Source organism: Dendrobates tinctorius, unplaced genomic scaffold (assembly GCF_039654945.1).
Source record: "Dendrobates tinctorius isolate UK_male_01 unplaced genomic scaffold, ASM3965494v1 ptg000010l, whole genome shotgun sequence".
Lineage (NCBI taxonomy): Eukaryota > Metazoa > Chordata > Amphibia > Anura > Dendrobatidae > Dendrobates > Dendrobates tinctorius.
Window position 1 is genome coordinate 3,290,362 of NW_027361678.1, and position 27,902 is coordinate 3,318,263.

At 44.0% G+C, this 27,902-nt stretch overlaps 1 protein-coding gene across 5 annotated transcripts in view; it reads left to right on the top strand.

Moving 5' to 3' along the window:
* SLC35F4 (solute carrier family 35 member F4) overlaps positions 1–27,902 on the top strand; it is a 482,865-nt gene that overhangs the window by 274,375 nt on the left and 180,588 nt on the right. For 3 of the 5 annotated variants that reach the window (XM_073585785.1, XM_073585815.1, XM_073585794.1), the window contains one exon: positions 27,524–27,715. The exons of the other annotated variants lie outside the window; for them this stretch is intronic. In XM_073585785.1, the coding sequence (XP_073441886.1) occupies positions 27,524–27,715 (192 nt within the window). The remainder of the gene's footprint in view (positions 1–27,523; positions 27,716–27,902) is intronic. 5 annotated transcript variants of the gene reach the window in all.

Genomic DNA, 27,902 nt, shown 5'->3' on the forward strand with positions numbered 1-27,902 from the left:
AATGACATTCCCGAAGGCTTTCTAGCTTCGTGAGTATCAAAGAATGTAGATGGATTACTGCACCATATGCATCCTCTAGACTCTTCATTTTTTTTTGGTGCCATAGGGGGACTTCATAAGCACTCTAGAGTATTTTCCATTATGTAGCTGGTAAACCAGATAAAACTGACTAGTAACTCATCGAATTAAGGAAGACAATCAATTCAGCTGAATGATTTAGCATCGTAGCTGATGTAAGACACGTAAAAAAAGATGACAATCTGCATTGCTGCATTTAAAATGATGAAGCCTGGTATCATGCATTTTTCATAAGATGACATTTTTCAAGTACTTAGTAACTCTCACGTGTTTTGTGTGATTTTCAAAACTGTGGTAGAACATAGACTCAAAATTGATGGATTTTATAGTCCATTTAGTCTTAAGGTTTCATATTCATCTTCAAGGTCAAACTTTCCGACAAGAGAAAATACATTCATTTATCTATTTGATGGGAGCAATGGTTGAGTGATCCAATTATATTAGATTTGATGAGAATATAACTGAACGCATTAAACAAGATTAATACATAAAAATATGAATTTATTCAGATGTTTCAGCTTAAAAATTATTTAGACACTCAGGTCTTTTGTGCAGGAGGTAAAAAAATAGTTTCACTTGTCTGTTTAGCTCTTTCAGTAGTAAACTTTCGATATGATGATGTCTTCAGTTCTTCGTTTTACAACAAAGGGCAGTCCCTCTCACAGAGGGCTGTATCCTCATTATCAGAATCCCACACAGTGGTCAGGTCACTGCCTCCTGTAAGATCAACACAATCCCCTTATGCTACTGTCATCATTTCAATAACCTGATTGGATAAAAGCTGCTCTGTGCCCACCCCTTCATGACATCACTCGGTTGTATAATCATATGAGTGGGTAAGACCCTCACCTGCCTGCTGCCATGATAAATCAAACTTAATGATGGGCTTTACTGGAAGCTACAAGGTGTTTTATCCCCAACCATTATAAGGACATATATGTAACGGGGACCAGGGGGGTAGTCGTGGCTGAGGGTGGCAGTACTGGCACACCCTTGCCCACCGTCACATAAACATATTGTCCCTTCTGTTGTGCACTTGGTGATTCACTTACTTGCACATCAGAGTCCACTCCAGTCTACTGGGGCCTTCTTCCTTTAAGTACCACACAGTGACAGTCAGAGTCCATATCCAGTTCCAACAAAGCAACTTTACTCAGTTCTTTACACAGCGCGTCCAGTTTTGTGACAGAAACAGCACAAGATTCTTCACAAAGTATATCCTTTCCTTTCCCTGTACAGTCCCTCACTCCTCCAGGAATATTGCATTGTCGTCCCATCGCCTTGTGATTGGCCAGATCAACCCGCTTCAGGAGTTCCCTGTCCGTTTCGCTCCGGCGTTTGGTATTGTTCCCACGAAGTTAGCTGTTACCATCTTGATGCTGTCCTGTGTTTCGCCACTACCATGTGACTGTCAGACCATAGGCCCTGAATGGCTGGGCTCCCCAGTTTAAACGTTGCGGGACACAGCTGTCCTGGCTCCCAGCCCTAACTAACTGAACTCAGAAAGCTCCCTAACTTACTCCCAGTTGGCCCCTCCTAGCTAACTAAATCCTATTGGTGTAACTTGTCCCTATCTTACTCCATTGTATTCTATTATGCACCCCCTAGTGGGCTAATCTAAATTCTACACTTTCCCTACACATTAACATATGTATGTACAAAGTGTTTTACATTATTGCAGCATTACAAGACATATGAGGTAACATATACCTAGATAGATAATATTGCCCTTTAACATACTGTACTTGGGCTGCTGTTACTTAAATATTTCAGGAGTTAAGGTTAAGCAAATTAAACAGTCTTTTGCAGCAGCCACGTACATTCCATTTTCAGTCCTAGGGCATATAACCCTTCGGGGTTAAGATCCTGAAATCCAGCAGGGAAGGCGCAACAAGTGCAACAAAACTTGGGGGAGGGGAAGCAAAAAAAGCAAGGTTTAGCATTCAACTCCCAACTGTGACCTGTACCTGTCACACTGCACCCGAATTTGGTGCTACAGGGCTCCTCTGCCCACAGGGACACGGAACAGTCCCCTTGCTTATCATCCGGTGCAATAAGCACTAGTTTCCTTTATGAGGACCAAATCAGACATTGAAATGGTGGCACACGTCTCGTGCCCTTTCTGTCCCACATCGGGCTCTGCACCGGTGCTCCAGCTGATGACGGCAGCTCCACAATGACAGGGGATGGACAGGCCTTGGTTGTTCAGTGACCAGTGAACAGGGGGCCGAATGTGCCTGTTTTGGTTCCGCATGTATCTTATGGTCATCTTCCTGTAGCCGTCACCCACAAACTGACGGCCACAGCGAAATACCCCCGCGCTCCTTCCTCTTTAATAAAAGAGACCCAGTCTCCTTCCCTCAGGGGTCTCTCAAACTTTATGGAACTGGCATTAACATATATTTTGTCATCTGTGCCCACCTCGCGGATGAAGCCGTACCCATGCGACGGGTTGGTATGTACGAGCAGGCCGAGGGTGCGCCGTCCGGCCATTGCGCCCTATCCTGGTCTGCGGAACTCAGCCCAAATCTCTCTTCCTGCTTCTTCCTTTCTATTACCCCTGCGATCCGTGCGGCTTCCCCAGGGGATGGGAAGGAACCTTCCGCCTCTTGGTCGTAAAGTGACGGACCGTGGGACGGGGTGTTGCCAAACACTGACCGGCACTCCGGGACTTGAGACCAAGGTTCACTCACCACCATCTGCTCGTCGTCCTGCTCCTGCCACTCCAGCATCCTGACCATGATAACTTCACGACCGTCCGATTCCTCCTCCACAACTGCTGTGCCCTCTGGCTCAGGCTCCACTTCTGGCTCAGGCTCCTCCAGGGCAGGTTCTGCTTCCAGTCACCAGCCTCCTCCAGCTCATGATGACGCACCGTCTTTGGCAGCTGCCAGCTCCGCTCCTATGCAGGTACGGGGAACCCGGTGGGCCAGCAATCGTTGGCAACTCCTCCCAGACTTCCGGGTCGGTCTTCTCCGTCTGCCTCCGTTTCCATTCTATGCGGCCGATGCAGCAACGGGTACAGGAGTGTGCCATCACTGCCTGTGCCGTATCTTGCAATGATGCTGCTCAGCTGCACACGGAGATTTCTTCTGGACCCCACCCGTTCCGGTGTGGAGCTGCTTCCGGATTCTCCACCCGTTCAGCATCGAACTCCACCCTTTCTTCAGGAATCTGCTGCAAGGGGCGAGGCTTTCTTTTCTTCCATCGTGCCCACCATGGGCGGGCACTGCTCACCGGGGTTGCATCTCAGGCCTGGTCCACTGTCTCTGCCAGACATAATTTTGCGCCATTGTCAGGTCAGGACGCTCACGAGGGGTGGGGTTAAAGTTGTCCTCAATCTCCACGCCATTTTCCACCATCTTTGTCACATTCAGAGTATCTGTCACATTCAGTGCATCTGTCACATTCAGGACATGTTTCTTTGTCGCAGTAAAGGCATCTTCACATTGCAAGGTTTCCGGATCCTGCCGTACTATGCTAAGACATAAAATATACCAGTTCTGCAGGGACGTATGTAAGGAGTGTGGGGCATGAACTCATTTCTGTACCCCCTTACATATACACCATAGCTGCCAACCTTTATACAGAACTTGTCACTTACCATACATATACCATTTTTAACCAGGTGTAAATGCCACACTTCTCAATATGCCTTTGTTATTTTTTAATTTTTCATTCTCTCCATTGGTAAGATATGGCCTCTTCTTTCTTGAATGTAAATCTAGTCTTGTTAACCAAGGCTGCGTGGTTCTCAACTAATTTTCTCTGTGGATGTTTTCTTGAAGACCTTACACCCTTGGCTAACAATTGGTATACAGAGAAGAGGGGACCATATCTACTGTATGTCATGTAAGGAAAGAGGTGCAAGAACAAAAAAAGACAACAATGCCAGATTTATGAGAGCAGCGACATTTAGACCACGTAAAACAATTACATGCTAACGGCAAGTGACAGGTTCTCATTAATGACCCCATCCTTATGTAGGTAGGAGAACAATGTGCCACCAGCTATAGGCCGCACTGAGGGTTATCTGTCATGATCTGCTTAGTTCATGGGATTAGGAAGTTCAGAGGTTAATCTGGACGGCCTCACTCTGAGATTCTGGGAGGCTTTTTATAGCCTCATTGTGGACTCATTCCTCGTCGCTTATACTCAGATCCTTGGCCGAGTGTTTGTGACCCTGGTGTGCTTTGTGACTGTGATACTTTATGCTTGTTTGGTTTTGACCCGGTTCTGTCCCTGTTACGAGTTCTGCCTGTTCCTTTTGTACTGCGTTGCTATCTCTGTGTATGACTCATAGCTTACGTTCTGACTATTCTCTGCTTGCTCCTCTGGTACCACGCTGCCCTCTCTCTGTATGACCCCCCCCCGCTTGTCTGACCTGAGTTACCCTAATCTTTACTCCAGGATTCCTGTAATAGAATCCTACAGTCATCTACTACAGCAGGACGCTAAGCCACGCCCCCTGTGGTTACATGATCGTAGGTCCTTGTACTCTTTACTACCTTTAGTGTCGCAGGTCCTGTTCTCAGAACTTTCCCTGCAGTTTCGGACCCCGGGCTGTTGTGAGTTCATTTTTCCCTTCACCATTGAGGTCTGATGAACTCCCTCCTCTAGTGAAGGAAGGTAGTGAGACTGATTACCAAACACCTGGGCAGCTAGATGATGACTGGGTGGCTGGAATTGAGGACTGGATATAAGGCTGCCGACGCCCTTCTTCCTGGCTGGTGATTTTCCTGCTGGATTCTTGGAGACCAGTCTGATTCCTGCTGCTCAAAGCTAAGTTTTTCTGCTCTGCTTTGTACTCTTCAGTTTTGTTTTTGTTTTGCCTTGTTTTTTGGGAGTTCTGCTATCCCCAGCCGGGGGTGAGCTGAATTCCATTTTTGTCTCTGATCTTTTGATCTTTTGCTCTGTCTTCAGAATATACCTGAGTGCTGATATAGTCTTTTGAAGACTAGCGACTTCAGGGCCTGTTTTTCCTATCAGTCGGTTGGCTCATTTTGATAGGGTTTTTGCGGATGGCAGACAGCAGCTTTCCTATACTGTCCTATGTAGTTAGCTTGGGCCCCATCATTTGCTCAACCTATATTTCTATCTGTGTTAGTGTTTTCATCTTGCTTCACCGTCATTATATGTTGGGGGCTGCCTATTGCTTTGGGGTCTGCTCTGGGGCAGTTTAGTTTTTCCCCTTTCTGTCTTTAGGCTATGTAGTTCTCCGGCTGTGATCGAGGGGTCTAGGGCACCGTAGGAACCCCCCACGGCTACTGCTAGTTGTTGTGGATAGGTTCAGGGGTCTGCAATCCGATAGCTGCCAACCTCTCTGGTTTTTCTGGACTTAGCTGGTATTTTGTTTTTTCCTCCTTTGGTGACTCATCATAACAGAATCACCAGCCATACCGCAGATCCTAGGGTACTCAATAGCAGGAGAGAATTGTAAAAAGAAAAAAAAAAAAAAAAAGTGTCAGAATTTTTTTTTTTTGTGTGCATATTTTTTCCTCTATATCTCTGAGGCCATAGGGGGAATTTTTCTCTCAATGGAGATGAAGCAATTGTCTGATCGTGTGGAGCAGCTCGCTGCTGAAGTGCGGGGAATTTCCGCCTATCTTGCTCATTCACATGCTGCTGAACCAAAGATTCCTGCTCCTGATGTGTTTTTTGGGGATTGGTCTAAATTCTTGAATTTCAAGAATAATTGTAAATTATTTTTTGCCTTGAAGCCTAACTCGTCGGGGAACTCTCCCCAGCAGGTTAAAATTGTCATCTCTTTGCTGCGCGGCGATCCCCAGGATTGGGCGTTTTCTTTGAAACCTGATGATCCTATTCTGAATAATGTGAACGCATTTTTTTCAAGCCTTGGGGTTGTTGTATGATGAACCTAATGCTATTGATCAGGCTGAAAAGACCCTGTTGGCATTAAGCCAGGGTCAAGATTCGGCAGAGTTGTGCTGTCAAAAATTCCGAAAGTGGGCGGTCCTTACTACCTGGAATGATGGTGCCTTGGCAGCCCTCTTTCGGAAGGGTTTGTCAGAAACTGTAAAAGATACTATGGTGGGATTTCCTGTTCCCTCTGGTCTTGACGATTCTATGTCATTAGCCATTCAGGTGGATCGGCGTTTACGTGAACGCAAAACTACACGAGAGATGTTGCCACCTGTTGAACAAATGTCTGAACTTATGCAATGTGATAGAGTTTTGTCTAGGGCGCAACGTCAGGAGTTCAGAAGGCTTAATAAGCTGTGTTTTTTTTGTGGATATGCCTCGCATATTATTTCTGTCTGCCCTAAACGAGAGAAACGTTGTGCACACACATTTTCTGTGGGTGGTGTTCAACCTAAGTTTCTTCTGGCAATTTCTCTGATCTGCTCCCGTCCACATTTTCCGCCAAGGCTTTTGTGGATTCAGGAGCAGCTCTGAACCTGATGGACTTGGATTTTGCTAAACGTTGTGGATTTCCTATGATACCTCTGCGGACGCCTATCCCTTTGAGGGGTATTGATGCTACTCCTTTGGCGAAGAATAAACCTCAGTTTTGGACCCAGGTGGTAATGCGGGTCGCCCCAGACCATCAAGAAAATTGCAGATTTTTGGTGTTGCATAATTTGCATGATACCATTGTTCTGGGGTTTCCCTGGTTGCAAATCCATAATCCAGTTCTAGATTGAAAATCTTTGTCTGTGGTGAGTTGGGGTTGTCGGTGTGCCCTTAGTGATGCTCTTGTTTTCTCCACCTCTCCCCAGTCACATGATGATCCTGACTATTTGGCTGACTTTTATGATGTATTTAGTGAGAATGAGTCTGCGTCTTTGCCTCCTCATAGGAGTTATGACTGTGCAATTGAGCTGAACCCGGGGTGTAAATTCCCCAAGGGTCTGCTTTTCAATTTATCTGTAACCGAGCACGAGGCTATGCGATCCTATATTAAGGAGGCATTGGAGAAGGCTCATATTAGACCATCCTCTTCACCCTTAGGTGCTGGGTTTTTTTTCGTGGCTAAAAAGGATGGTTCATTAAGGCCTTGTATTGACTATCGTGCCCTCAACAAAATTACTGTTAAATATCAGTATCCGTTACCCCTAATTTCTGATCTATTCTCCAGAGTTAAAGGTGCTTGCTGGTTTACCAAGCTTGACCTCAGGGGGGCGTATAATCTTATTCGCATTAAGCAGGGGGATGTATGGAAGACGGCGTTTAATACTCCGGAGGGACATTTTGAGTACCTGGTGATGCCTTTTGGGCTCACTAATGCCCCTTCTGTCTTCCAGTGCTTCATGAACGATATATTCTGAGACATTGTGGATAAATTTTTGATTATCTATCTGGATGATATTTTGATCTTCTCCAAGAATTGGGACTCTCATGTGGAACATGTTCGGACTGTGTTCCGGATTTTGAGGGAGAATTCCCTGTATGTCAAGGGATCTAAATGCCTTTTTGGGGTACAGAGGATTTCATTTTTGGGATTTATTTTGTCTCCGTCAACTATTGAAATGGACCCGGCCAAGGTACAGGCCATTTATGATTGGGTTGAGCCCACTTCTTTGAAGGCCCTCCAGAAGTTTTTGGGTTTTGCTAATTTTTATCGGAAATTTATAGCTAATTTTTCTGGTATTGCCAAGCCATTGACAGATTTGACTAGGAAGGGTGCTGATGTGCTGAATTGGTCTCCGGAGGCTGTTTATTCCTTTCAGGAGCTGAAGGGAAGATTCACTTCTGCTCCGGTTTTGCGGCAACCTGATGTCTCACTCCCGTTTCAGGTGGAGGAGGACGCTTCTGAGATTGGTGCAGGAGCGGTGTTGTCCCAAAAAGATCCTGTGACATCTAAAATGAATCCTTGTGCTTTCTTTTCCCGAAAGTTCTCCCCATCCGAACGTAACTATGATGTGGGGAATCGGGAACTGTTGGCCATGAAATGGGCATTTGAGGAGTGGAGACATTGGTTGGAGAGAGCCAAACACCAAGTCGTGGTCCTTACTGACCACAAGAATTTGATTTACCTGGAGTCGGCCAAGCGCTTGAATCCTAGACAGGCTAGGTGGGCCTTGTTTTTCACACGTTTTGATTTTGTGGTCTCTTTTCTTCCGGGCACTAAGAATGTCAAGGCAGACGCCCTCTCTAGGAGTGTCCTTGCTGATTCTCCTGTTGTGACTAAGCCTGCTACCATCTTAGGCAAGGGGGTAGTTCTTTCTGCCATCTCGCCCGATTTGAGACGTGTTCTGGAAGAGTTTCAGGAGGACAAACCTGAGCGTTGTCCCAGTGGAAAGTTGTATGTTCCTGACCAGTGGAGGAAGAGAGTGATGTCTGAAGTTCATTGCTCTGCATTGGCTGGTCACCCAGGTATTTTTGGTACTAGAGATCTGGTGAGTCGGTCTTTTTGGTGGTCCGCCTTGTCTCGTGATGTCAGGAATTTTGTGCAGTCCTGTGGGACTTGCTCCCGGTCTAAACCTTGTTCTCGCTCTAGTGGCTTGTTGATGCCTTTGCCGGTGCCCAGGAGGCCAAGGACCCATATTTCAATGGATTTTATCTCTGATATGCCTGTCTCTCAGAGAATGACTGTTATTTGGGTGATTTGTGATAGATTCTCTAAGATGGTCCATCTTGTACCACTCCCTAAGTTGCCATCTTCCTCTGAGTTGGTGCCCTTGTTTTTGCAACAGATGGTTCGCTTGCACGGGATTTCTGAGAACATTGTATCTGACAGAGGAGTTCAGTTTGTGTCTAGATTTTGGAGGACTTTCTGTTCCAAGCTGGGAATTCAGTTGTCCTTCTCCTCTGCGTTCCACCCTCAGACCAATGGGCAGACGGAGAGAACAAACCAGACTTTGGAGTCGTATTTGAGATGTTTTATTTCTGCCGAACAGGATGATTGGGTTTCATTTTTGCCCTTGGCCGAATTTGCTTTGAATAATAGAGCTAGTTCTGCCACTTTGATGTCACCTTTTTTTTGTAACTTTGGTTTTCACCCTCGATTTTCTTCAGGGCAGGTGGAGCCTTCTGCCTGCCCTGGTGTTGACACTGTGGTGGAGAGAATGCACCAGATCTGGGACCAAGTAGTGGATAAGTTGTCTCTCTCCTAGGAAAAGGCCCAGTGGTTTTCCAACCGGCGTAGGACTGTTGGTCCCCAGTTTAAGGTGGGTGATATGGTTTGGTTGTCATCAAAAAATATCGCTATGAAGGTGGCTTCTCCTAAGTTTAAGCCTAGATTTATTGGACATTACAAGATTTTGGAGATTATTAATCCGGTCTTTTTTCGGTTGGCTCTTCCTGTCACATTTAAAATTCATAATGTGTTTCATAAGTCCTTGTTGTAGAGGTATGTTGAACCAGTAGTTCCTGTGGTGGCACCTCCTGACCCTATATTGGTTGAAGGTAACATGGAATATGAGGAAGAGAAGATACTGGATTCCCGTCTGGCTAGACGGAGACTCCAGTATTTGGTTAAGTGGAAGGGTTATGGTCAGGAGGATAATTCCTGGGTCTCTGCCTCTGATATTCATGCCGAAAGATTGGTGCGTGCCTTTCATCGGGCTCACCCGGATCGCCATGGTGGCATGGATGAGGGTTCGGTGACCCCTCCTCAAGGGGGAGGTACTGTTGTGAGTTCATTTTTCCCTTCACCATTGAGGTCTGATGAACTCCCTCCTCTAGTGAAGGAAGGTAGTGAGACTGATTACAAAACACCTGGGCAGCTAGATGATGACTGGGTGGCTGGAATTGAGGACTGGATATAAGGCTGCCGACGCCCTTCTTCCTGGCTGGTGATTTTCCTGCTGGATTCTTGGAGACCAGTCTGATTCCTGCATCTCAAAGCTAAGTTTTTCTGCTCTGCTTTGTACTCTTCAGTTTTGTTTTTGTTTTGCCTTGTTTTTTGGGAGTTCTGCTATCCCCGGCCGGGGGTGAGCTGAATTCCATTTTTGTCTCTGATCTTTTGATCTTTTGCTCTGTCTTCAGAATATACCTGAGTGCTGATATAGTCTTTTGAAGACTAGCGACTTCAGGGCCTGTTTTTCCTATCAGTCAGTTGGCTCATTTTGATAGGGTTTTTGCGGATGGCAAACAGCAGCTTTCCTATACTGTCCTATGTAGTTAGCTTGGGCCCCATCATTTGCTCAACCTATATTTCTATCTGTGTCAGTGTTTTCATCTTGCTTCACCGTCATTATATGTTGGGGGCTGCCTATTGCTTTGGGGTCTGCTCTGGGGCAGTTTAGTTTTTCCCCTTTCTGTCTTTAGGCTATGTAGTTCTCCGGCTGTGATCGAGGGGTCTAGGGCACCGTGGGAACCCCCCACGGCTACTGCTAGTTGTTGTGGATAGGTTCAGGGGTCTGCAATCCGATAGCTGCCAACCTCTCTGGTTTTTCTGGACTTAGCTGGTATTTTGTTTTTTCCTCCTTTGGTGACTCATCATAACACCGGGCCCTCCTGTAGTCTGGGTGAGTGACCCTGCTCAGCCGCGCTGACAGGATCCTGATATTATCTTTTTAAGAAACAAAAGATTTGACCCCATACAAATTTGATCAGATGAAAATCAATGGGTTTGGGCAACTACAGTTGTGGCCAAAAGTATTGACACCCCTGCAATTTTGTCAGATAATACTCGGTTTCTTCCTGAAAATGATTGCAATCACAAATTCTTTGGTATTATTATCTTCATTTAATTTGTCTTAAATGAAAAAACACAAAAGAGAATGAAACAAAAAGCAAAACATTGATCATTTCACACAAAACTCCAAAAATGGGCCAGACAAAAGTATTGGCACCCTCAGCCTAATACTTGGTTGCACAACCTTTAGCCAAAATAACTGCGACCAACCGCTTCCGGTAACCATCAATGAGTTTCTTACAATGCTCTGCTGGAATTTTAGACCATTCTTCTGTGGCAAACTGCTCCAGGTCCCTGATATTAGAAGGGTGCCTTCTCCAAACTGCCATTTTTAGATCTCTCCACAGGTGTTCTATGGGATTCGGGTCTGGACTCATTGCTGGCCACCTTAAAAGTCTCCAGTGCTTTCTCTCAAACCATTTTCTAGTGCTTTTTGAAGTGTGTTTTGGGTCATTGTCCTGCTGGAAGACCCATGACCTCTGAGGGAGACCCAGCTTTCTCACACTGGGCCCTACATTATGCTGCAAAATTTGTTGGTAGTCTTCAGACTTCATAATGCCATGCACATGGTCAAGTAGTCCAGTGCCAGAGGCAGCAAAGCAACCCCAAAACATCAGGGAACCTCTGCCATGTTTGACTGTAGGGACCGTGTTCTTTTCTTTGAATGCCTCTTTTTTCTCCTGTAAACTCTATGTTGATGCCTTTGCCCAAAAAGCTCTACTTTTGTCTCATCTGACCAGAGAACATTCTTCCAAAAGGTTTTAGGCTTTTTCAGGTAAGTTTTGGCAAACTCCAGCCTGGCTTTGTTATGTCTCGGGGTAAGAAGTGGGGTCTTCCTGGTCTCCTACCATACAGTCCCTTTTCATTCAGACGCCGACGGATAGTATGGGTTGACACTGTTGTACCCTCGGACTGCAGGGCAGCTTGAACTTGTTTGGATGTTAGTCGAGGTTCTTTATCCAACATCCGCACAATCTTGCGTTGAAATCTCTTGTCAATTTTTCTATTCCGTCCACATCTAGGGAGGTTAGCCACAGTGCCATGGGCTTTAAACTTCTTGATGACACTGTGCACGGTAGACACAGGAACATTCTGGTCTTTGGAGATGGACTTGTAGCCTTGAGATTGCTCATGCTTCCTCACAATTTGGTTTCTCAAGTCCTCAGACAGTTCTTTGGTGTTCTTTCTTTTCTCCATGCTCAATGTGGTACACACAAGGACACAGGACAGAGGTTGAGTCAAATTTAATCCATGTCAACTGGCTGCAAGTGTGATTTAGTTATTGCCAATACCTGTTAGGTGCCACAGGTAAGTTACAGGTGCTGTTAATTACACAAATTAGAGAAGCATCACATGATTTTTTGAACAGTGCCAATACTTTTGTCCACCCTGTTTTTTATGTTTGGTGTGGAATTATATCCAATTTGGCTTTAGGACAATTCTTTTTGTGTTTTTTCATTTAAGACAAATTAAATGAAGATAATAATACCAAAGAATTTGTGTTTGCAATCATTTTCAGAAAGAAACTGAGTATTATCTGACAAAATTGCAGGGGTGTCAATACTTTTGGCCACAACTGTATCATCTAATGTGTATAGTCGGATGAAAAAGAATAAAGGCCCCCATACACATTAGACTAATGTTGGTTGCACCCAAACAGGTTCAGCCAACAGTTTAATGTGTATGGGGGCAGCATCGGACTGGAGCATCTTGGGCCCACCAGAGAAAATTATTCTTGGGACCCACTATGTAGCTACATAGAAAAAATACAAGACCACCAATTGTGTGGTAAAACATGCTAATATCAGGGTATAATATAAGGTAGTAGACGTCATAATTATGTAGCAGGGGTTGGGGTAGCCCCCTCATAGAATATAATGTAACCCCTTCATAGAATATAATGTAGCCCCCCCTCATAGAATATAATGCAACCCCCTCATAAGGTATAATGCAGCCCCCCATAGAATATAACGTAGCACCATCATAGGGTATAATGCAGCCCCCCTCATATAGTATAATGCAGCCCCTCCATAGAATATAATGCAACCCCCTCATAAGGTATAATGCAGCCCCCATAGAATATACTGTAGACCCTTCATAGGGCATAATGCAGCCCCCCTCATATAGTATGATGTAGCCCCCCAGAATATAATGCAGCCCCCATACAGAATATATTGCAGCCCCTCCACAGAATATAATGTAGCCCCCTCAAAGTATTATAGAACCCCCCTCATAGGGTATAATGCACCTCCATCATTGTCCTCATCACCACCTCCATCATTGCCTACTCACCCACCACCCCATCATTGCCCTTTCCACCACCATCATTGATTTCTCTCCACCACCTCCATCATTGCCTCTTCCCCCACCACCATTGTCCTTTCCACCACTACAATCAGTTTCTTTTCCACCACAAACATCATTGCTTTCTCCCCCATCACCTCCATCATTGCCCATTCTAACACCACCAACATTGACTTCTCCCCCACCACCCCCTTCACTGCTCTCTCCATCACCCACATCATTGCCAATCTCCAATACACACATTTCCAATACACACACGGCAACACACACACAGCATTGCACCACACACAGACACACAAACACAAACACCACTGCACCGCACCACATGCACGCAGGCAGACAGACAGACACACAGCAACACTCACCTCTCCGCACGTTCCCCGCAGCCGCAGCACATCCTGGCAGCATCTTCAACGCCAGCAGCTTTATCTCTGAAACAGCCACGCTGAATGATGACGTCATCCAGCCACGCTGTGTCAGACTGGAAGCGCCATGCAGGAAGCAGGACGGCATCGGATCCCTGCAGCTCCAAACCAATTGCAGGGATCGCTCTCTGCCTGCCGATTGCTCTCATTGATGGCCGCCCTGCACGTGTCCACCTCCGGGGCCCCGATGCTGTCACACCGGCTTTACATGCAGGCAGTGTTATCCTCAGCCTGTGGCCAAGACTGCCCACTATTAAAGTGAAATGAATACTCACTCCTCTTCACGCCCATGGGGGCATGGGGAAGCATGAATATTAATTTCTCTTTAGTAGCGGGGACAGGCTCCTGTCTCCAGTTGCTGCTCCTCTGGCACCAGGCGGGCCCCCCAGTGGGGGCCGTAGGCAGCTACTGGCAAGTATTCCAGCAGGTGTCAGTGCCTGGGCCCACAGGAGAATCCTCCGGTTCTCCGGTGGGCCAGTCCGACCCTGTATGGGGGCACCGGTCAACTGATGGTTGGGAGAGAAGTCGATCACTCATGTCTAGTTTTGGACTGCCAGTCACATTGTTCTCCAGGAGATAAGCCATTGGCCGAGGTGTCAGTGGGCAACTTTCTCTCGTGGATAAATGTAGAGCAATGCACCTATGACAGAATAATAATATTGCTGCATATATATTAATTGGGAGTATACTCAGGACTACAGAACAGGAAAAGGACTTACGTATTCTGGTTACAATAAGCGGATCAGCAGTACTCAGTGTCAAACAGTAGCCGCAAAAGCAAACAAGATTTTAGGGTGTATAAAAAGAGAACGAAAATCCAAATGATCCCAACATATTTGTTACCCCTTTAGGCCATGTGCACACGTTGCGGATTCTGCTGCGGATCCGCAGCGTTTTTTGACCTGCGGATGCACAGCAGTTTCTGCTGCGGTGTACAGTACCACTATAGTAAATGGAAAATGAAAAACGCAGTGCACACGCTGTGGATTTCTCCGCGCGGTTTAAAATCCACAGCATGTCAATTCTTTGTGCGGAATCTGCAGCAGTTTTACACCTGCTCCATTGTCCAGGTGTCAAACCGCAGGCTAATCTGCAGGTAAAATGCAGGTTTTTTGACCTGCGGAGTTTTCCAAATCCGCGTGGAAAAATCCACAGCACAATCCACAACGTGTGCACATGGCCTTATGAATCACTTGTGAGACCACATCTAGAATATGGGATCCAGTTTTGGGCTCCACATTTTAAAAATGACATTCAGAAGTTAGAGTCAGTTCAAAGGAAGGCAGCTAGATTATTACAAGGTATGGAGGCCGCTGATATGATGAGAGTTTGAAAAAGTTGGTTTTCTTTAGCTTAGAGAAAAGATGCCTCAGAGGAGTTCTCATTTATATGTATAAATATATGTGTGATCAATACAAAGGACTGGCACACTACTTATTCCTTCCAAAAACCATACTAAGGACCAGGGGTCACTCATTGTGGGTGGAAGAAAGGTGATTTTGGCAGCTAAGTGGATAAGGGTTCTTTACAGTTAGAGCAGATAGACTGTGGAATGCCAACCACAAGAGGTAGTAATCGTAGACACTATAACAGCTTTTAAAAAAGGGCTGAATGATTTCCTCAGTACACATAACATTAAGGATTATAGTTATTTTAAAGACAAAATGTATAATTGGTGGAGAAAGGATGAAGTTGACCTAGGTCTTTTTTTTACAACCTATGTAACTATGAACGCTTGGCTGAGCGAACCTGTGTATGGGAGTCGGCAGTGATGGCTAAGCATTGTTCGGCCGACAATAATCTAATGTGTATGGCCAGACTATGTTAAAATATGCAGAACATAACAACTAATAAAGCTGGCTTAGGTTTGCGAAAAGGTTACGCATCTTCCTTGAGATGCACAATATACAAGGTTACTAGTATTCTACAGGATGTCATTTTTCGTTTTAAGGAATTATTGCGCAAACGAACCAGAATCTGGTGGATTCACGAATTTTTGGCTCAATATATTCAAAAAGACCTGATCCCGAGGGGACTCCGGATTCAGGTCTTTCCCTCATTTCCGGTATTAGATGAGACTTTTAAAAAATAAATGGGAGGAGCTGACCAATACCTGTTCGAAGGGGTTCATGATTTTACTTAAACAAATGAACCATGATTCCCTTACCGCCATTGAAAAGGAAATTGATGAACTACAGGTTATTTTACAAAAGGACATGTCAAGTGGTGCCCTTAAAAAATTTAATGACCAAGTTGACATTGAATTGCAAAAATGGGCCCAGGACATTCAGTCCACAAAGGCAAAAAAATGTAAAAGAGACAGAGGACAAACAGTTGTCCAGGGTTTATAGATGGCGGAACAGGCTTGGTCGCTCTCGCTCAAAATCTAGAAACACCTCTTTTTCCAGATCCAGATCAGCATCAATGCGTTCCAATTTATCCACCAATGATGAGGATCCTATTCCTGTGAATGTGGGACCCAGTGGCAAGCCCAATCCTATCTCTTCCAAGAAAATTGAAACTAGACAGTCTTCCAAAAATAAGGCATCGGGGGCAGGAGCGGCCCAGGTTGGTTCCCGGGGCGATCTACAGGTACTCAATCTCTCGACCCAAGTACTTTCTGAGGCGCAGGTGGAGGTCCTGGAAAAGGATCTGACATTTACACCAACTAATGCATTTAATTATTTCACAGCCTTGAAAGATTTACAGCTGTTTTCACGGAAACTCCTTTTGAAAAAGCTTCATGCGAAAAGTTACACTTCTGAGGCCATGAGTGATCTTGAGAGAACTGCACTTCGGGATTTAGAAGATTTACTTGGGGAGCAAAGTGGCCCCGATACAAGTAAGTTTCCCCCTTCAATTCGACCTGGGTTGACTCGATTCCCCCCCTTGTCTCTCAGTCCCTCCATTGAGATCTTCACCAAGTTGGTGAGTGAGGATTTCAAGAAACTTTCCTCCAAAAGGAGGCTTGACAACTTGACATTTAAACAATGACAAGCGATCTCCCAATTACAATCCCTAAGGGATGTTGAAGCCTGCAGTCAAGGGGGGGAATAGTTGTCTGGCCGAGTTGTAAATATGAACGAGAGGCTTTTCGTCAGTTAAAAAATCCCGACACTTACCAAAAACTCTCTTTTGATCCCAAGGCCTCTTTTTCGCATGAACTACAGCTCATTCTGGATAGGGCTTTGGAAAATAATACGATTAATAAGAAGGTTTTCGATGGTTTGGTGGTCAGATCCCCCAGGACCCCCACCTTTCACCTTTTACCCAAGGTCCACAAAGACACCCTCAACCCTCCGGGGCGTCCTATCGTGTCGGGTATTGGAGGGATATGTGAACCAGTATGTCGTTTTGTTGACTTTTACTTAAAACCCTTGGTAGAGTCACTCCCCTCATATATACGTGACACGACGGACGCCCTGGCGCAGTTTGATGGCGTCTTTGTGGAACCATCCACTCTCTTGGTTACTGCCGATGAGGAAAGCCTCTATACCTGCATAGACCATAGACAAGGACTTGATGCTGTTCGCCGCTTCCTGGAGACCTCCGACCTGGATGGCCCTTTGTGTGATCTGTACCTCGATCTGTTCGGCTTTGTCCTTACCCACATTTTTTTTGTCTTCAAGGACAATTTCTATCTGCAGAAGCGGGGCACAGCCTTGGGGGCGGCCTGCGCGCCCTCTTATGCCAACCTCTTCCTTGGTGCCTGGGAGAGAATGATCTTTGGCGACGAGGGCCCGCGGGGCGTCTCCCATGTGCTGTGCTGGTATCGCTACATAGATGATATCATATTTTTGTGGGATGGGACGGCCGACCAGCTCGGGGAATTCATGGGCGCTCTAAATGATAACATCTTCAATATTAATTTGACATATGTTTGACGGTAAGATTGTGGACTTCCTGGATGTGCGTCTGGAGGTGGATTCTGGTGGGCGCATACAGACGGATGTCTTCGGGAAGCCCACATCTGTCAATGCACTATTACATGCTACATCCGCCCATGACTATGCCACCATTAGGGCCATCCCGGTCGGACAGTTTCTTAGGATGCGGCAAATTTGTTCCACTGATACCAAATTTGAGGAACAAGCCACAGATTTGAAAAACCGATTTCTGGCACGTGGCTACAGCCGGAGATGTATAAACGTGGGCTATGACAGGGCTAGATGCACTCCACGTGGCAGTTTATTACATACTACCAAGAGAAATAGGAATGCTGAGGATGGTGGACCAATTCAGTTTATCTCGAGTCATAATCATGAGTGGCATAATATGCGTGCCATATTAAATAGGCACTGGTCAGTCTTGGGCACGGATCCAACCCTGGTGACTTTTCTGGGCCGTTCCCCTTCCATGACGCCTCGGAGATCGAAAAATCTTAATGACTTGCTTGTTCAGAGCCACTACGTCCCTGCTCCTAGTAATTTCTTCAGTACCAGAGGCCCTTTTCAGGGATCAGTCCCATGCGGCCACTGTCTGGCATGCGCCAATGTCCTGCGCTGCTCCAGTTTTTGTTCATCAGATGGGACAAGGGAATTCCAGATTAGACAGAGAATTTCCTGTGGAACTTCAAACGTGATTTACTATGCCACGTGCCCTTGTCCCAAAATGTATGTGGGTCTGACAACAAGAGAGCTTAGGATCCGAGTGCGTGAGCATGTGCGGGACATTGGCGCAACCAGGACGGTATCCGACATTGGGGATCTGAAAACTATTCCTCGACATTTTAGATCATGTCATAACAGTGATGTGACCCTGTTGAAGATTAGAGGGATTGATGCTCTCCATATGGGGATTAGGGGTGGTGACAATAAAAAAATCTTGTCACAGATGGAAGTCAGGTGGATTATTCATGACCCCCAATAGACTCAATGAATATTTGAGTTTCGCTCCATTTTTATAGTTTTTGGGGATTTAATAACTATGCACCCTCGGATTCCTCTTGCCATTGGTTTCCCATTCTCTAGGATGTTCTTTTGTGCATGTCTTTATAGCATCTTTTATACGGATATATGGGTATGTTTGCATATAAGATATAGGCAATGAGAAATTCTCCCTTCTTTTTTCCTCCGCACGTCCATATCTCACTCCCCCTTTTTCTCTGGCAGTGTGTTTTTATATTGTTTTTATATTATTTTAATTCACTAATTTTTTTGTATGTCAATAATTTATATTTAGTGACCTTAAGGACACCATATCTCTCCCTGGACCATCTGCCTGCATTATACCTATGTGAATCAGATCCAGCAGCCCTTACAGTTGTGGGAATCATGATCATATTTTGTTATTTTACATATTTCATGTACTTTATATGTGAGAACTGTTCATTGTTTATGTTATACACGATGTGCATGTTTGTACAGTTGTGGCCAAAAGTATTGACACCCCTGCAATTTTGTCAGATAATACTCAGTTTCTTTCTGAAAATGATTGCAAACACAAATTCTTTGGTATTATTATCTTCATTTAATTTGTCTTAAATGAAAAAACACAAAAAGAATTGTCCTAAAGCCAAATTGGATATAATTCCACACCAAACATAAAAACAGGGTGGACAAAAGTATTGGCACTGTTCAAAAAATCATGTGATGCTTCTCTAATTTGTGTAATTAACAGCACCTGTAACTTACCTGTGGCACCTAACAGGTATTGGCAATAACTAAATCACACTTGCAGCCAGTTGACATGGATTAAATTTGACTCAACCTCTGTCCTGTGTCCTTGTGTGTACCACATTGAGCATGGAGAAAAGAAAGAACACCAAAGAACTGTCTGAGGACTTGAGAAACCACATTGTGAGGAAGCATGAGGAATCTCAAGGCTACAAGTCCATCTCCAAAGACCAGAATGTTCCTGTGTCTACCGTGCACAGTGTCATCAAGAAGTTTAAAGCCCATGGCACTGTGGCTAACCTCCCTAGATGTGGACGGAATAGAAAAATTGACAAGAGATTTCAACGCAAGATTGTGCGGATGTTGGATAAAGAACCTCGACTAACATCCAAACAAGTTCAAGCTGCCCTGCAGTCCGAGGGTACAACAGTGTCAACCCATACTATCCGTCGGCGTCTGAATGAAAAGGGACAGTATGGTAGGAGACCAGGAAGACCCCACTTCTTACCCCGAGACATAACAAAGCCAGGCTGGAGTTTGCCAAAACTTACCTGAAAAAGCCTAAAACGTTTTGGAAGAATGTTCTCTGGTCAGATGAGACAAAAGTAGAGCTTTTTGGGCAAAGGCATCAACATAGAGTTTACAGGAGAAAAAAGAGGCATTCAAAGAAAAGAACACGGTCCCTACAGTCAAACATGGCGGAGGTTCCCTGATGTTTTGGGGTTGCTTTGCTGCCTCTGGCACTGGACTACTTGACCATGTGCATGGCATTATGAAGTCTGAAGACTACCAACAAATTTTGCAGCATAATGTAGGGCCCAGTGTGAGAAAGCTGGGTCTCCCTCAGAGGTCATGGGTCTTCCAGCAGGACAATGACCCAAAACACACTTCAAAAAGCACTAGAAAATGGTTTGAGAGAAAGCACTGGAGACTTTTAAGGTGGCCAGCAATGAGTCCAGACCCGAATCCCATAGAACACCTGTGGAGAGATCTAAAAATGGCAGTTTGGAGAAGGCACCCTTCTAATATCAGGGACCTGGAGCAGTTTGCCACAGAAGAATGGTCTAAAATTCCAGCAGAGCATTGTAAGAAACTCATTGATGGTTACCGGAAGCGGTTGGTCGCAGTTATTTTGGCTAAAGGTTGTGCAACCAAGTATTAGGCTGAGGGTGCCAATACTTTTGTCTGGCCCATTTTTGGAGTTTTGTGTGAAATGATCAATGTTTTACTTTTTGTTTCATTCTCTTTTGTGTTTTTTCATTTAAGACAAATTAAATGAAGATAATAATACCAAAGAATTTGTGATTGCAATCATTTTCAGGAAGAAACCGAGTATTATCTGACAAAATTGCAGGGGTGTCAATACTTTTGGCCACAACTGTACATACATGATAATTTTTTGTATGTCATGACCTTTCTAAGTTTTTTTTATTATTGCCCGCATAGATCTCATGGACTGCTTTTTCCATGTATGAGATTTAATTATGAGCATATCACGTTTATGTGAATTGGATCCAGCGGTCTTTGTAGTTGTATGTTCATGGCTATACATTATGACTTTAATAATAATAATATAATAATAAATTTTATTTTTTATAGCGCCGACATATTCCGCAGCACTTTACATTTCAGAGGGGATTTGTACAGACAATAGACATTACAGCATAACAATAATCACATAGATCATAACAAATACCAAGAGGAATGAGGGCCCTGCTCGCAAGCTTACAGTCTATGAGGAAAGAGGGAGACACGAAAGGTGGGTGGTAACAGTTGCCCTGATTGTATGGACCAGCCATAATGTTAGGTGTGTGACAGTACGGACTTTATATACTTGATGTACTTCATATGTAAGATTTGCTTTTTCTGTTCATATTATATGTGGTTATGTGATGTGTGTGTGTATGTATATATATATATATATATATATATATATATATATATATATATATATATATGTCATGACCCCTTTGAAAGTATTGATTGTTCTCATATGGACTGTGGGAATCTTTGACTATTTCACATGGAACGTAACCATAGGCGGCTGAGCGCATCTCTCTGCGGCGGCATAGGTGCTGCTGACAGATGGGTGTCTTTATGCTGTACACGGGCGCCTGGGTCCTTTTGACCGGTGTCCGGTGTTAAGCATGATGTCTCCTCTGTACAGCGGGGCCTGCCGACCTCCGAGCGCATGCGCCGATGATGCCGCGCTGATTGGTTGATCCCGGTCATGTGACCACGGTCACAGGGTATTTGAAGGTCCTGTGGAGATGTGGTTACTATCTCCTTGATAAAGCGGCCGGCTTGCTCCGCGAAACGCGCGTCGGGAGGACACTGCCAGACGTTCCCCCTCCTCCTCCCCTATCCTCTGGTAAGATTTTGAACTGACACTTACTTTTTGTCTTCCATTGGTGTCTGCCCTTGCTTGTGTTGAGACCCTTTGCACCTTAAGGATCTCTCTATTACTTTGAGCTTTGCTCAGGGAATGTATCTGAAGTAACTTGAGCCACATGGCCATTAACTTTTTACAGGGTGGCATTACATTTTTGGGCTTTCACTTTTTAGGCATGATGTTTAGAACATACAATACATATGAGGATTTTATTTCCATCGTGGATGAACGAGGTGTTGTCCGGGTGTGTGTTCATCTGCATGCATTGGCACTTCAATATGACCTTGTGCACTTTTTGTATGATATTTAATAATAAAAATTATTGATATTTTTGTAAGCATCGTTTGGCTCCCTTTCTTCTCTGGTGTTTACTGATTGTAGGAGCTGATGTGACTTTTGCCGTGGGTGAACAAATTGTTTTGATATCACCCACTGGCAATTTAGCGATCTACATGGGATTTCTGTTAAGGTTACTAGTATTTTATTGGCTTGGCAGTTTCAATTAGTCCATGTCTTTCTGATGTGGGCTTTTGTCAACTCATTATATCAATATGTGAATTAGAGTTCTGTAAACTTCAGAGCTGAACTCTCCTAACTTCCTTTTCGTTATATGTAAAAGGGGGCCAGGACGGTAATCGTAGCCGAGGACACCGGGGCTCTGGTGTCCTGACCTCCTCCCACAGAAAGACCATCAGCTTCTACCAGCATACCTGTTCGAGATGCTGGTCCACCATCAGGGATTCCACAGCGGTGTTGCACAGCTCCTGCACTCATAGTTCCAGTGCTCTGGGTTGAAATAACAGACACAGATACCGGTTCTGATGCCAAACCAACGATTTTGCTTTCTTCTTCAACAGTCCCAGACACATCAGTTACATTACAGTTCACACAGCCTTCCTCCTGCACTTTCCCTTGCTTAGTTTCTACATCCTCACGCACAGTCCGGGGTAGTAATGCCCTAGGTGGTACTGCAGCATCACTTCTGAGACCTCAAGATATAGGGGATCCCGTTCATCCGCTTCGCCTCAGACTTGCAAGCTTCTGCCCTATTTAAGATCTGCCATATGGTGAATCCTCTGCGCCCTGCACGACTCTTGGACCACTCTATCCTTTCCGTTCCTGCTGCTGTCACAAACTGTAATTTCCACAGATGCTCCGATCTTATACAGCACCCGTCAGACTGTGCCCGTGCTTTTCTGCTTCTCCACAACGTTATGCAGCTGCTATGGCGTCCTGGGCCTAGAGCCCTTTTGGACTTGTCGGGCAAGCTCGCTACACTAAACTACACTAACTTAACACACAGCAGCTCCTCCTACAGTTAACCCTGTATGAACTATCAACTGTACCTAACAAGGCCCGCTAGTGTACCCCATCTAGTGGTCCTTTGCAAAACTACACTTGCACAGTCTATGAATACTATATACTACAAGTGCCCCCCTCTATTGTTCCCAAAGGATGCACTACCTTACCCTAATCTATACAAAGGAAATAATACGGCATACATCACAATATAATACATCGTGGTAACACATAATGTGGCAGTACCAATGAACAGGAGGTAATACACCATGGTGTCGCAGTACCGAAACATCATAAGATCTGTACATTATTTACAATACGTATTAACATTAGAACTCCTTAAAGGGGAGGTGGCATTAAAGGGATATTCTTCAATCCCTTACATATATGTGATGTAAATTTGTGTGTGAGAGACTACTTAGAATCATAGAATCGTAGAGTTGGAAGGGACCTCCTGGGCCATCTGGTCCAACCCCCTGCTCAAAGCAGGATTCGCTAAATCATCCCATTATGTCATCATCTATTATGTGACTAGACATAATTTCACTTCTAAGGGTGATATGTTGCAAGATGCTGGGTGAATTGTTGTGAATATCTCCATATTTTTCTGCTAGGTCTTGGTAACAAAGGAATATATTATAAGCTGGGAAATGGCTCAGCTGCCTGGTTTGCCAGTGAGAGTGACTAACCGCATTAGTCAGTCATCCCAGGAGAAGTAGGTGTTTGTTTGTGTTTAGTTTAACCTATTTCTCTACAAGGGAGCAAGTAAAATATATAGAGCTCTGAAATATATTTGCCTTCTGCTTCAGGCATATAAATCGTGCACTTAGTCATGCACAATCATAGCAGAAAGAAAATCATTTCTGCTTTGCTGCTACTCTTTGCATCTTTTGCTTACCCTTTTATAAAACCCCATACTTTACTATTTAGGGCTTTGCTCACAACTGCGTTAGAGGCTCTGTCACAGATTTCATCATTTTTGATGGGAAGAATAGCACAGCATGCAGCACCAATCTTCCCGACAAAATACTGGACAAAACAGAGGAGCCTGATGGATCTCATTATGAGTCGGTAGGGTCCATAAGGCATCATTGATGTCCATAATGTGAGCAATACCGCACTCCATCATTGGTTTTCTGTTCCTGATATGAGGACAATTGGAGGAAAGAATAGACTGAAAAAGGTGCAAAATAATATCCCACCATGCTCCCACCAAAAGTACACTGCTTCTGTACTATGGAGGATGTTTGATACTATGGAGATGTGTCCATCTGTAATTTTCTAAACTCCTTGTTAAAGTGATTGTTTGACACTTGAATAAATGCATCTAAGATGATTATGCCATTGTTTATTAACTTTTTTTTAGTTATGAACAGTTTTATCAGTGTCATACAACCCCTTTGGTACATGATCACCACATGCTAGTAAAACCTTTGAGACACTTCAATCACATCAGAACTATGGGATGGCCACATGTAGGCACTTATAGCATAAACATGTCCTGATCCACCTCTCTTTCTCCAAAGCTGGCTGCTTACCTTGGGATATGTAGGACCATGAATGAAACTAAGGAAGGACACACCTGTAAAAGAGAGCCCAATGGGCACTGACTATTTATATACTGGGCTCAGATACACCAAAAGGCAGCACTGATTTTTAGGAAAAAAGTAATGTTGGCATGCTGGCCCTGTCTATGGTTGCTTGCTCTGCTATTTGGAAGTTTTCAATCAAATTACAAGTCTTTGTGTTTTAATAAAATAGAACAGGTATCATTTTTTAGTTATAGAAACAACCCTTAGAATCTGCCACAAGATATACGTAATTTTTTTTTACTATAACAATGGTTTCACTCACTTTTCAAAGATCATCATGAACTCAAGCATGACATTCTTGGATTCTGAATCTCAATAGGATGTTGCCCCGTTATAGAGTGACCTGTGCTGTGTCATGAGCTAGGGTGACCTTGTGTTTGGCTACACATTCAGATAACAAGTATTTTTCTTGCTTCCACCATACAAGTATAAGCTTGATATGGTGGGGTGGGTTAAAACTGTGAAAGGTACCTTAGGTTAGGATGGCAATATCAAATTGAGGGTCTGTGATGTGTCAGACACTGGCTTTATTATTTCATCCAGGTATGTTTGACTCAAACGCTGCAACATTTCAGAGAAAAACATACCTTAAAGGGAATCTGTCATCAATTTTTTTTGCCTGTCAGCTGCGGCCACTGGCATCAGGGGCTTATCTGCAGCATTCTGTAATGCTGTAGATAAGCCCCCAATGTTACCTGAAAGAGAAGAAAAAAAAGAGTTAGATTATACTCACCCAGGAGCGGTGCGGGTCCGGTTCGGGTCCGGAGGGAGTTGCGGTCCGGTCCGGCGCCTCCCATCTTGCAGCGAGGATGTCCTCTTCATTCCTGGCCATCGCGGCTCCGGCGCATTGCTCTGCCCTGTTGAGGGCCGAGCAGAGTCCTGGTGTGTGCAGGCGCAGAGGAGCCGTGACGGCCAGGAATGAAGAGGACGTCATCGCTGCAAGATGGGAGGCGCTGGACCGGACCGTGACTCCCTTCGAACCGGACCTGGAATGCCCCTGGGTGAGTATAATCTAACTCTTTTTTTTTTTTCTTCTCTTTCAGGTAACATCGGGGGCTTATCTACAACATTACAGAATGATGTAGATAAGCCCCTGATGCAGGTGGCCGCAACTGATAGGCAAAAAAAATAGGGTGACAGATTCCCTTTAAGAGCCAAGGCGCACGGGAGGGACCAAGCTGCACGTGAGACCAGTCAGAAAGGTGCAAAACATCTCTGCATCCGCTCCCCTTGAGTGAAAGGTCTCTTCCTGCATGCATGTATAAGGCGAGACCTGTCAGTCACTGGCAGCACTCGGGGAGAAGTCTCTGAGGATTAGTTTCCCATTTGGCTTGGCCCCTAGCGGCTTTTAAAGTATGTTTTTCTCTGAAATGCCGAAGTGTTTCAGAGTCAAACATACCTTGCTGACATCAAACAGCTGGTGCCTGTTATATGCTTGCCCATGGTTCAGGCAGCATGTATCATCTTTTAATAATTTGAAATGTTAAGTTTTGATGCAAGGGTCAGAGGTCCATCAATGAACAAGTTTTTAAACCTGCTTTTACATTAGATTTCATAATTTCTGAAAGTGTGAAAAAAAAGAAATTACTGTAACTCAGGAACATTGTAAAGATGAAAAAGATTTCGGTCCATTTTAACCAACCTATTATCCTACAAGTATGATCCGCAGTAAGTAAGAAAAACACTGTGTACTGCAGTTGCCTTTTGTCTCTTGCCAATATGACGAACATTGGCCAATATCCTGAAAACTACAATATTTGACAAGTGATATTTCCTTTGTAATAGACATTGAGACCCCTTTTCCTTTTTTTATGAGTCAGCCATCGCTACATGGTGTGATAGAGCAGAGAGACTATGGACCTCTCTAACAGTAATAAGCCCCATATATAGTGATAGGGCGATTTTCTTTCCTCTAAACAGAGTGGATGCCTCTAAGTCATAGTTACAGGATTAGGTTTAAGAAAATCATTAGACAGATATCTGAACAGTTCATTAGTATAATTGTAGATAATAGTTGGATAGCTTCATAAGAAAGTTAACCTCTGTGCATACAGGATAATTTAATAATTTGGGAATAACTATTTTATTACTTTGGTCATTGCCATAAGTTACTTTCTGTCCTTATACACAATTGACCAAACTATGTGCATAATATATCATCTGTTGTTTGATTATTAATTTTATAGAGACAAAAATGTTTTTGTTAGGAACATGTATGCCTCTTTTGATACATTGAGTGATTAGCCTTGGGAGCAGATATCTGGCACAGATTGCTCAAGATAACTTCACTGTCCACCAGTTTCCCCGCGATCCCTTTGTAATACTATATGGTTCTCTTCTGTGTTCTTCACTTTACAGAGTTTTTATCATCAGCAAAAATTTAACTGAATGGACATATGTACCATAATTGAATAGCTACATAGCTGCTTGGGTTCATCAAATTCTACCTTTATAAGACCTAGAGGAAGGTAAAACAAAATTTCTTGGCCAACTATGCCTAGTTTTACTTCTTTAGGAGTAAAAGAAAAAAATTCTTTCTGACCCCATACAAGAGTCAGGTAGTTTGTCCTGTAACAATTATAACATTCATTATGCTTTGCGGATGAGTTAAAAGGCAAACAGAGTTTTACACCACCAAAGTCTAATTCAGTAGGCAAGGCAAAGACATATTAGAAAAATCTTAATGAGTGCATTAGGCTTGCCAACTTGAACTTTCTTGCCTCTCAAACTTTAGAACAGTCTGCAACAAATAATGTGCATAATCCTTTACCAATTATTGCATGGTGTTTGAAGAAAGAAGACATCGAAGAGTCCAAACTTAACTTGCATCTTCTGTAGAGTCTCATTTTTTCTCCCCTTATGGTCTCCTTCCATGGATTTTTCTAGAACTGGAAGTATGAACAAGAACATACAGATAGAGGATGGATATCTACCTAATATGCCACCAATTCTATGAAGAGAAATATCTCCAACATGTCTAAACACGAAGTCTATGCAGATGTCCAGTAGACATCTCAGAATAAAGGACAAGTTGAAAAAAAAATCTACTTGTATTACATTTTTCAGTAGCGTGAATGAAACAAGATGCCATAGAAATGCATTATCCTTCTTGGTGGGGTTGATGTTTTCAAGACAATGTTTATAGGAAGCTTGTTAAAAAATGAAGAATGTTCATAATCTGCTGGACAAAATTCATTCCAACTCTTTCTTCTCAGATACTTCACACTCATCCGTTTCACGGTGTCTGTCCGGAATCACATACTCGAATTCATGTAGTAGCACAAGAAAGAAGATATGTCATATGTCTTCAACTGAAGAATCTTCTTCTCCCATGTTTGAGATGGAAAGTAGAAGTCCTCTTCAAAGGTTTGAATGCAACAGATCCAACTTGGTCCAGAGTGGTTCAGGTATGACTCGTCCTAGCAATACTGGCATTTTGACTGTGATTCTTATGTTATTACAGAAGGTACTGGTGTTCTTATTGCCTTCTTATTTATATCCTTTTCCAGTATTCGTGATCACTTTAATGCAATCAGAAGATAAGGATTCTATTTTGAGTCTAACATCAAATACAATCAAATATTATTTGTGGGA